Source organism: Sinohyriopsis cumingii, chromosome 14, assembly GCF_028554795.1.
Source record: "Sinohyriopsis cumingii isolate HCF-2022 chromosome 14, ASM2855479v2, whole genome shotgun sequence".
Lineage (NCBI taxonomy): Eukaryota > Metazoa > Mollusca > Bivalvia > Unionida > Unionidae > Sinohyriopsis > Sinohyriopsis cumingii.
The window spans coordinates 108149270-108161748 of record NC_142974.1 but is presented as its reverse complement, the minus strand read 5'-3'; the positions used below and the strand labels follow the sequence as shown (position 1 = coordinate 108161748).

Genomic DNA, 12479 nt, shown 5'->3' with positions numbered 1-12479 from the left:
GGCACACCAAGCCTATAGAGTGATTTTCCTTAATACATACTTAGTCTTTGGAAGTGATTTTCCTTAATGCACACTAAGTTTATAGGAGTGATTTTCCATAGTGCACACTAAGGTATATGCTGATTCAGCTGAACATTAGTGAATGGACTGTTGTGAAGGGGACACCTGCATTGCTTATTTTATTATAATGTTTTTGTTTTACCACTTATTTATTATTTTGATAAATTTTTAATATTTATCTATATTTCTTGTATCAATATTTTATCATCGTCTAACAAAGCTATACAGTTCTCTCCAATTAAATATACTTAATGCATTTATGAATTTGAGAGTGATTTATTTGTTCAACCTGTATTTATGACATTGATTGTTTTATGCAAAAAATGGAATAAAATTTACATAATTGCATTAGTTATTGTACTAAATGCACTCACTTTCTTTCGTTTTATAAAATATTGACTTATAGGCAACTTGGATTTATAACCTCAATGTTTGATTTTACTCTAAAATTATTAGAACAAGTAAGTAGTTATATGTACTTGATATATTTTATCAAAGGAATGTGTGGCAAGATATATTATTCATTTTAAGGTTATTTTAGTTTATCTAATTTTTTTTCCATTAATGTTTATTCCACTTGCCATAAAGTCAAGCAGCCTTATGGTATGGCATTAAATCTGTTGCCTGTCCATCCATTTTAGTCCAGTTGGCCGTAATGCCAAGTGACCTTGTGGTATGCCAGTGCATCTATTGCTGGTCCATCCAGTTTAGTCCAGTTGGCCATAATGCCAAGTGACCTTATGATATGCCAGTGCATCTATTGCTGGTCCATCCATTTTAGTCCAGTTGGCCGTAATGCCAAGTGACCTTATGATATGCCAGTGCATCTATTGCTGGTCCATCCGTTTTAGTCCAGTTGGCCATAATGCCAAGTGACCTTATGATATGCCAGTGCATCTATTGCTGGTCCATCCAGTTTAGTCCAGTTTGCCATAATGCCAAGTCACCTTATGATATGCCAGTGCATCTATTGCTTGTCCATCCGTTTTAGTCCAGTTGACCATAATGCCAAGTGACCATATGCAATGGCAGTGCATCTATTGCCATGCATTGCAATCAATCAACCATAAGACCAAATAGACATGCTATCTGCCAATGCACATATTGCCTGTCCATCCATTGTAGTCCACATGGCCATAACGCCATGTGGATTTGTGGTATGATCCAGCATCTGTTACCTGTGTATCCACTGCAGTTCAACCGGCCATAAAGCCAATTGAGTTTATGTTATAGCCTTGCTTATGTTGCCAGATAACTTCATTTCATTGATCTAGAGGTCGTAGTTTTAGATTTAATCACACATGGAATGGCATCAGCGGTTGATAAGGAGCAAGGGTCACAGATACTAATAAGATGTTCTTGCATCTGATTCACTGAGCTTTTTGCTACTATGGAGGCCATGTTACTGATTCAGTTTTGATCAAACTTGGGAAATGTGCTAAACTGCGTGAGTGAGATTCCAACATTTGAACACAGTAATTTTGTATCAGAATGGCAGAGGTTGTTACCATGCCTTAATCTGTCTTTTTGTCGGCATTTGATAGAGATTTGAATATGAAACCTTCTACATAGGCTATATTTATACTGATTGTAATCAAACTTGTAAAAAAGACTTATAGTATACAGATCTCACTCGATAATAAATTAAACTTGCCTGAAAATTTAATTCTAATTTTACAGAAAGTTGATGTCTCATAATGTTCAAGAATATTCCTTGTTTTGTACCAATTAGCTGTGAATGATACTAAATAAAATTATTTTGAACCATTATAGAACATTCCATATAACACCATTGTAAATAAATAGTGATTTGCCTGTTATAATTTGGAAGAGCAAAATATCAAATAATTTCCGTTTTCCTAATTAATTTTAAACTTAGAATTTATTGTTGGAATTTTGAATTGCTAATATTGTTCCTCAAAATACCTATAGGGTTAAAGTTGACATACATTCATACCTTCCCTAATAGTTTATTGTTTAGAGGTCATCAGGTCACAATGGATTCTCCATTCCCAGTCCCCACCCCTGGATGGATTTTCCGTTATAAATATGCTATATTAAATGTTCATCTTCTTTCCTATGTCAACAGCCAGGTAATTCCTAACCAAGCAGTGGTTTCTTGCAGCTTTAATCATTCACTTGAGCACATCAACCATACAGATTTAGCTTTTTGTTCTCCCAATCCAAGGAACTGTTTAGGTGAAAAGTTATATGAATCACTGTGTTAAAATACCATATATTACTTTAATTCATTGGACTTGAATCGAAATAATGAATATAATTTTTTAGCTATTTGATGTCTTTAATATTATTTTAAGAATTATTTTATTCAGACCACAATTTTGCTTAAAATTCGCTTGTGGTAACAAATCTCAAGGTAACATAAAAACATGACTAAATGTTGGATATGACACATAAAAACATGATTACATGTGGGATATGACACATAAAAACATGATTAAATGTGGGATATGACATAAAAACATGAGTACTTATGACATATGACACATAAAAGCATGACTACATATCGATATGACACATAAAACATGAATACATGTGGGATATGACACATAAAACCACGATTACAAGTGAGATATGACACAAAAAACATGACTACATGTGGGATATGATACATCAAAACATGATTTCATGTGGGCATTGTATATAGTCAGTCATTGAAATGATATAACTAAACTCAAATGACTAAAATTGCAATTTAGACCCTTGACTGTTATTTTCTATATTTGGATGGGTATGAACTTTATTGTTGACTTTAATTCCTTTAAATACTTGTACAGGCAAGCACACACATAATATCTCATACACAGTTTCACATATACAAACACTATCATACACATACAGACACTATCGCATGCATATATACACTATAACAGTTAAGAATTGACATTGTGGAACTGGGAGTGATTAGCTATGCCCACTATGTGCCACCTCAGGGATAGTGATTAGTTCATTGATCAGGAATGTAACAGAAAGACATGATGAAACTATAATGCCTTTAGCACTGATCAGGCATGTGTTTCTATGTAACATAAATATATACTGAAATTATAATGCCTTCATCATTAATCAGGCATATGAATGCAGCAGAAATATATAATGAAAATGTAATGCCTTTAAACACATAATGAAAATGTAAAACCTTTTTTAAAAGGCCATATATTAACTATCAGTATAGATTCAGTATTAATAATTATAAATTACTAGCATCAATCATTTTAATAAATGTATTGCCCAGTGGGCATCACAATTTCAGATAGTAGATATTTTCATAACAGCTTTAGTGCAAAACTGCCATTTAACTTAATAAATTCAATCAACTTCATGTTTCTTATTTGTTTATACACTAATTAATCATATTCAAAAGCAGAGCAGATATTTTAATAACTAGCAAAGTTAGATATTGCCAATAGGCAAATTTAAAATATAACAGTAATGATGAAACATTGTGGAAGTATTGAAAACTTGACAAATTGCTCATAAAAATAGAACATTCTAATATATTGAAATCTCACCAAACTGCTCAGAATGATGAAATAATAAAAAAATATGGAAAACTTACCAAAATGCTCATACAGATGGTTGAACCAGTCAACGGAGATTTTAAGAATAATTCCTTTGGACTGTTGGAATGAGTCAGGTTATGGGAGAGTGCCAAAAGATAGACTTAATGTTGATTATTTCAACCAATAGAATTACAAGACAAGGGAAATCAACTCGTGTTATCTTTAGGCAGATCACACTTGCCAGTTCAGTTTTTGCAGGTGTCACACCACAGATACATAAAAATAGGTTACCTGGTGTGGAAGGGAAGAAGTATAAAATAGATAAAATAATTATATAGCCATTTCATTTACATTTTTTTTTTGAGCTAGGGACTCTCCCTTTGCAGTCAAAGAGAAACCATGTTATGTTATTCTGTCTCAAAATACATGAAGACATTTCTTTACACAGTCAGCATTTGCGTGACGATGATCTGAATTGTCATTGTTACTGAATGTTTAATCATTGGTGACATATTATCAGTATATTTAGTCAGTAATGAAATGGATATGGAATAATATTGACCTTCCTCTTTCTTTAGGGGCATGATCCTGATGCACCCATAACACCTGAGCACATGAATCATGCTCGCCTCTGTGTTGCTCTTGTAACTGTTTGTGGAAAGGCTCTGAGAGACATTCTCCTTACCAACTTTCCTGTGCCATACAAAGACATCTACCAAGCAATCCTGGCCAATAAAGTCAACCTGACCAGGAGACAAGGAAGACCCCTTCTTAACCCTGATCAAATTCAACTGGTTTTCCCAGATCCCCTGGGGCAGACAACAGGAACAGTGGACCAGTTTGACCTTTCCTTACTGTATACTCTGATCAGAAATGTCAGCACAGTTCTTGCTCCATCAACAGGTTGGGGAAATGATCCACAAGATCAGCCAAGGGACACATCTCTAGGAGCTAGTGTGGAGCGAATTCGTTCATATAGGAATCATATCAGTGGTCATTCCCCTGATGGAAAGATTAGTCGACAAGACTTAGAAGATTATTGGAATAAATTTGAAGCTGTGCTTCATGACATTGAATCTGTAATTGGTGGACAGGACTACAGCCAAGAGTTTGAGAAGCAAAAGAGACAAGTGATCTCTGTATATGAGGCCTGTTAGCTGAAAATAAAAATCGTGAAGTATCCGCAACAGGTACATATTAGAAGTGCATTATGTATGATATGATGGCAGCAACAGGTATAGAGCATAAGTACAGTGTGTATGTGTGAGATGTGATGACAGCAACAGATACAGTGTATAAGTACAGTGTGTATGAGTGAGAGTGATGGCAGCAACAGGTACAAAGTATATGTACAGCATACTTGATACGACGGCAGGAGCAGGTACAGAGTGTAAATAGTGTGTGTGATATGCATAACTGTCAACCCTTTGAAATGAAAGCCTGTACACCAGACCAATAAAACAATTAGAAAGACCATAAAAAACTTACACGAAGACATGTGTTCATACGTTATATAAGATGAACAGTTTTAAAACAACAAATGCCACACATGAACTGATTTTACACACATTTACATAATTATTTGTATCTCTGAAACTTTGTTTCATTTTATTCTTTTGATTTTATTGGGTTCTAACACACACATTATTGTATGCAACTAATGTACCCTTTGCACTTTTCAAAATGTGATAATCGATTTTAAAGTCTATACAGCAGGTGTTAATGTTTATTTTACACTGTAAAAATGATGACAGTGTGTCTGCTTTCAGGGACTACCTACAATTTGTATGTATTTTTTTCATCAGAGAAAAAGATCTCTCACAGTCAGCATTTCTGTGAAGCAAGGTACTAAGTAGTCACTGAATAATTTGTAACTTTCAGATTTGGAAAGTGGATGCCAAGAGTACTAATTCTCTGGCTGATAATATCCAGCCAGTAGCTACAAAAGCTCCTTTTTTGGCCATTGTCTGTTAATACGGGCAAACACTCATCAGGCAGCATGCAATAATTCTCTAACTCATCTTTAAGCGCTTCATGATCTTGGTGTGGAGCAACACAGAAACGAAAATGTTGCTACTAGTAAACAAAAGCTATGTGTGTGCAACATATTTTGAAAGGTTTAATATTAAATTCTTTGGATTTATCGTGGTCTCATTATGACATATTTATATTTTCCCCCATAAACCCTAAGATATTAGGCCAGGAGCTGTCCAAAAATTGAAATCTAAAAAAAAACAACAACAAAGTAACAGTCCAGAAGTTTATACCTTGTAAGTTGGTGATCAGTTCTATTAAAATTGCGTATCTTGTGTTTGAAAAGTTATGCATTTGCTCTATGGTGTGCCAGTTGTGGTCACAAAATTGATATAAATTTGCAGTGTAACATAATTTCGAGCATGAGAATGACGTTACTAAGTATCTGTACTATTTCCATCATGCTGGCAATGCATCTTCCTGTTTGGATTACAAATCTGACCCACTTTTTCAAAACTTAATTTCAGGCAACTCGCATCAGCTAAAATTCTCCAAAATATCTTAAACAATGATTAAATCGCTCCTCTTTCTAACAATGCATGTGATGAGCGCTTAAATGGCAGAATAAAAGGATAAAATGCAATTTAAATATTTCCTTATGCCTTACCTTAAAAAGAGTGCTAAAATTAAAATAATGCCAGATTTGTATGATTTGGGGTTATACTTGACATGAAAACCAATAATTCTGTGCAAGACATTATCACTTTTACACAGTGTATGGTACACAAATAAGACATGTTTTGATATCCGGGCCTAACGTTAACTTTCCAGAGCATATTAGAGTTATCCCCACCTTACTTGTGCATGGTTTAAAAAAAAAATTCTTGGTCGGGCTTAATTGTTTTAACAATTACGTCCAGACTCCCGTGATTTACAAAAACTCTTTTTTTAATGAATGTAAATTTGTATAAGAAAAAATGTACAAAACGGTTGTGCGGCCGTACAATGCCAAAAATGAAAAAAAGTACAAATTATTGGTAACCCATGCAAGCTGACAGGTATATGATATGGCAGGAACAGATACATAGTGCAAATAAAAGGTGCGTGTGTGATATGATGACAGCAACAGGTACAAAATATATGTACAGTGTTTATGTATGTGTGTATGATTGATGTAATGGCAGCAACAGGTTGAAAGTATAAGTACACTGTGCAGCAGGTACAAATTTTAAGTGCAGTGTGCATGATATAATAGCAGGAACAGGTAAAAAGCATAAGAACAGTGTGTGTGATGTGATGGCAGCAACAGGTTCAGAGCATAAGGACAGTGTGTGTGTGATGGCAGCAACAGGTACACAGTATAAGTACAGTGTGCATTGTATAGCAGGAACAGATAAAAAGCATAAGAACAGTATGTGATACGATGGCAGCAACCGGTACAATGTGTAAGTACAGTGTGCTTGATATGATAGCAGTAACGGGTACGAAGCATAAGGTCAGTATGTGTGTGTGTGTGTGTGATGTGATGGCAGCAACAGGTACAGGTACTACATCAATTTTATACAGTGTGCCATATTATGTACACATGATATTACATTAGTTGTATACATTCTTCCATCCTTATGTACACAGAATATTTCATCACAGCTGTATACACTATGTCATATAATATGCATATTACATCAGTTTTATACAGTGTGCCATATTATGTACACATTACATTAGTTGTATACATTCTTCCATCCTTATGTACACATAATGTTTCATCAGAGTTTTATACACTATGTCATTTTATATGCATATTACATCAGTTTTATACAGTGTGCCATATTATGTACACATTACATTAGGTTTATACATTCTCCCATCCTTATATACACAGAATGTTTCATCAGAATTGTATACACTATGTCATATCATATGCATATTGCATCAGTAATATACAGTGGCATAAACTTGTTTTTATAATTTTGTTCATATGCTTGATAAAAGTATTTATTATTTATTTTTAGAGAGTGACTCTTTTTAATTAAAAATAACAGTTTTACCTCGATGAAAGCATCTGATATTATGGTTACAGAAACATTTTAATTTAAAATGTTTATGCTATTTTTCTACCCATTTCAATATAGTAATTAATACTTGTGGGTTTGTGATTTTGATGTGGACATCAACTTCTCTTCTGTAGACCTTAAGGAGAGACACATTCTTGTTCATACAGATTTTTCCACTAATGTACCTATTTTTACCATCTTCATTGATCTTTGTAGAGGTGGACATTTTGCCTTATGGAATTATGACATATTTAAGGGAATTGAAAGTATCTGTGATGAAAATATTTTAATTTTGAGCAACAAAATTATTGACGTTCTCTAATGTTCAGATTTACTCTTTGCATTTTTGACTGATTCTTGGCATGAAAAACCAGATAGAAAACAAATCTTCTTTCTACACACTATGCTATGGACTTTGTTTTTATTACACACTTTCAAATTGCACTGTAGCCAGGTGAAAATGATTTGATGATATGATACATGCAGCGTACTTTTACACTGACTAAATCCTAGTTGTCCCTGTGATTTTATGAAGTGGAAACTATATCATGAACTGTACACTTTTTGAGGTTTGCTGCAGCAAGAGTTACTACCCTTGTGAAAGAGGAACATTTGATTGGATTCCATTGAGCAGCAGAAACGTCCTCAGAATACTCAGTCATCTGCCAAGAGTCACAACAGTATATGGTCATAATTAGAATCCAGTAAAATGCATAATCACATGCCTAGAGTCATTACTGTATATGACCATAATTAGGCCCAGCACGTTGCATAAACATAGACAAAAGACACAATGTATTTGGCCCTGTTTAGGACCCAGCATCATGCACAATATCATGCCTAGAGTTACTACTTTATGTAGGCATAATGCAGATGCAGCATTAAGATGGATGAGCCCTGTAGGTTGAATTGAGAAATACATTACATGGTCATATGAGTTTTCATTTGGATGTGTAAGCAGAAACACAACACAGTTATCGTGTGTTGACTGTGGAGATACTCATTCAGATGTGTAAGCAGAAACACAAAACAGTTATAGTGTTGACTGTGGAGATACTCATTCAGATGTGTAAGCAGAAACACAACACAGTTATAGTGTGTTGACTGTGGAGATACTCATTCAGATGTGTAAGCAGAAACACAAAACAGTTATAGTGTTGACTGTGGAGGTAGTTGTCATTTGGATGCGTAAGCAGAAACACAACACAGTTATAGTGTTGACTATGGAAATAGTTGTCATTTATTTGTTGTAAGCAAAAATACAAAACATTTAGAGTGTTGACTATGGATATACATGTAGTTGGGATGTGTAACTGTTACAGCCTCAAAATGGATGACAATAGCAGCATGGAGTTTTCACTCAAAGACTGCTTATCATGTCTGGTTTGTTCTAAATCATAATGGTGTTACGTACAATATAATCACTATGGTGTCGATCTTAAAAATCTTGACATAGCTAATTCTGATGAATATTCAGTCATAGTAGAATGGGGTTTAATCCAAAATACTTATTATGATATCTAGTTGGTCCTTGGATAATAAGTAATAAACTGACTGTGAACAGTGCAAAAAAAGTGTCTAACTAACCTAAGCGCTTTCGACTCTTCATGAGTCTTTTTCAAAGGTAAATACAAAATATAGACAAGACAAACAAATAAAACAGAAAAACCATTTGTCTTTGCAAAACTTTACATGACTATGACTTGTTGCAGATGCTGGAAAATATTTTATATTGACGTAGAAATGGATGAGCCATAGCGACATCTGTTATTTTACATAAATTTATGTATGCGCAAATTATATCCCGGATATTTCATTGTTATAGTTGTAATTATAGGCTATTGGGTGACTAATAAGCAGATTTAGAGAATTATTGAAAAGAAAACATGTTGGCTGCAAAAAGATAATTTTATTTGTGAGTGACTGTCTTTTTCTAGTATATTTGGTTTAAACCACTTAGTTTCAATGTTCTAAGGTGGCGTATCCTGTAAGATTCCTTTTCTTTCCTGGTTTCAGAACTCCATTTGGGGTTGTTGGCAATTGCTATAAGTGTTACATCATTAAAAGTGTGGGTACGAGAGGAGAAGTGTTCTGCGGCTGGGCTTCTGTACATCTTCTTTGTCATCCAGTCAGATCTATGAAGTTTGATCCTTTTGTGTAGTTTTTCAGTTTCTCCAGCATACTGGATGGTACAGATCTTACATGTAATGAAATAAATTACATGCTCTGTTTTGCACTGTTTGTTTGGAACATGTATGTTCAGTTTTTCTCTAGTCACTGTGCTAGAAAATGTCCTGGTTTCTATCATATGTTCGCAGGTTTTGCACCTTTTATCACCACAGGGGCCAGATTGACTAGTGTGGTCTTCGTTAGTGATTGGCGTTAGCTTTGCTCTGACCAGGATGTTCTTGTGGTTTTTTGTTCTCCGGTTGGCTACTACAGGTTTGTTCAAGAGTAGTGCATCACATGATTCCATGATGGGTTGTCTGGCTGGTAGGTCAGGATAAATTATATATATATATATATATATATATATATATATATATATATATATATATATATATATATATATAGTGAGAGTAACATAGGGTTTAAACCAAAATGCATCTTATGATAACTAGTAAGTCATAATATATGGTCATAAGAACATGGGGTTTTAACTAAAGTAACCTTTATGATATCTAGTTGGTCCTAAATGAAAATGGTGAGAATCAAATAAGTATTGCTAAATTTGATATGATTGACTTTCTGGATAATATCAGCGATGCTGTTGATGCTCATCAGTTGAAGAGGTTAAACAAAGTCGTTCTTGGTATTATTTTCAGACAGTAGAGCATCAGTCCATTCCTGACTCTAGATAATGAATCAATTCAAATTAAATTTTCCTTCATTATACATGATAGAAGATTACACTTTTGGTGTATTAATATTGGCAAATTGTTCTCCAAAATATTTTACCATTTGACTTAGATGATTATCATTTTGAGACTCAGTGCTATACAAACTCCATATAATTTTGAGAACCTGATACTTGGGAAATTCGTATACTTTTTGGAGAAAATATGTTGGAGAAACTTGCAAATATTTACTTAAATTTCTTTTAGTTCAGGAATATTGAGATAGACTTTTGTGATTGTAGTTACACTATATATTGTATCACGACATTGATACACTTATTTAGACTTGTAGTTATACTGTATACTGTATCACTACAATGATGCATTTATTTAGACTTGAAATTGCAGTTGTCCTTGATGTTGTAAAGTGATACATTATTTAGACTTGAGATTGTATTGTATATTGTATCAGTACAATAATACATTTAAAGTTGTAATGGTAATTGTACTGTATATTGTATCAATGCAGTGATAGATTTATTTGGATTTATAAATGTAGTTTTACTTTGTTTTATTACTGCAATGATACATGTATTCAACTGTTGCAGCTTGGAATTTATTTTTGCACATTAGTAGAGGAAAACAAAAAAACTATTAGCCAAACTGAAAACCTAAGAATGTTTCTGTGCAAATATAAGTTGTTTTGTTTTAAACATGCCTGACTAAATTTCTTTGATTAAATTTGCTAATTTCTCTATCAAATACATTATCCAATATACATTCAAGTCAAGGAAATACTTCTGCTACCTACAGAATCAGCCCTCCAATAGACTTGAAAAGTCTCTCTGTCTATACTTTGCATAAACAAAGGGAATATATAATTACCATTTCATTCTAACCTTGTTAAATTCAACTGTTGTCCTTATCCATTGACTGACTGATATTTGATAGCCATTATCTTACATTGTATGTACACCAAGTGTGTTTAATGTTCTTAATGTTTTCAGATAGCCCATGACAAAAAGGCTCTTAAATCTAAAACAAATTGCATGTGTTTTAAGGTTGTGGGAGACGATCATTAATCCTGTCTCACCTGTACTAAATGCTCATCATCCAAAACCAGTAAGATCTGCTCATTGTGACAGAAGAGGTATGGCCCAGTGTTCTTCAAAAACAATTAAAGTGCAAGAACATAGATCTGGTGATCAAGGCATTTTAAGTTTACACCCTCTCCTAGCTTCTGGTCCAGCGTAACCTGGGAAGCATAAATGCATCTCCTACACCTGTTAAGTTGCACCATATGGAGGGCATTTTGCAGAGGGACGCCAAGTAGAATCTAGCATTACAGGTGATTAGTATGATAAAGCTAGGTCAACAAGAATGTTGACCAGCAAATGTGATGAAGTTGCATCATACAAATCAAAGCAATCATTGGGTTTAAATCTAACTCTCCACCCGGATATGGTATAAGCAAGGAATAATGATTTAATTATCATTCGGACTGTTAATCAACCCTTCAAGCCAATTGTCTACAGCAACATATTTGCAATCCAAACTGTTGATAGAACTGTATAACCATTTGGACATGATATAAACCAATACAGGTTCATCTCTTCATTGGCCAAGTAAGCCTGCCAAGCATCCAGCCATCCTTCCAGTTGTAAAACCAATTTGAGCACACCCGTAACACTGACCCAATGCACACAATTTAGTGGTGGTCTATTACCTTCGGAAACAAGGTGGAATAGGACAAGTTTATAGGTCACTGATCTGTTCGACTTGACAACACATGTGCGTAGGAAAATATTAGTGACCCCAAAGTTTCTCTGACAGCTGTGGTCGCTAATTTTTCACCCAGTTCTGGAGAATCTCTACTTCATGCATGCATCTGGTTCAGCAGACTTTATGCAGATGAAAATTCAAATTTGTCAGTTTTGGAGAGGATTACATCAGCTTGACAGTGATCCACTTTTAAAGTATATGAGGGGAAATGGCATGTTTTTGGTGACTGGTGTTGTGCAAATCACACC

At 34.2% G+C, this 12479-nt stretch overlaps 1 protein-coding gene across 1 annotated transcript in view; it reads left to right on the top strand.

Moving 5' to 3' along the window:
* LOC149784584 (uncharacterized) overlaps positions 1-8826 on the top strand; it is a 37753-nt gene extending 28927 nt beyond the window's left edge. Inside the window, exons 7-8 of the mRNA XM_089933012.1 lie at positions 4163-4774; positions 8182-8826. Of these exons, the coding sequence (XP_089789138.1) occupies positions 4163-4741 (579 nt within the window). The 3' untranslated portion in view covers positions 4742-4774; positions 8182-8826. The remainder of the gene's footprint in view (positions 1-4162; positions 4775-8181) is intronic.
* Positions 8827-12479: the final 3653 nt, after the last annotated feature.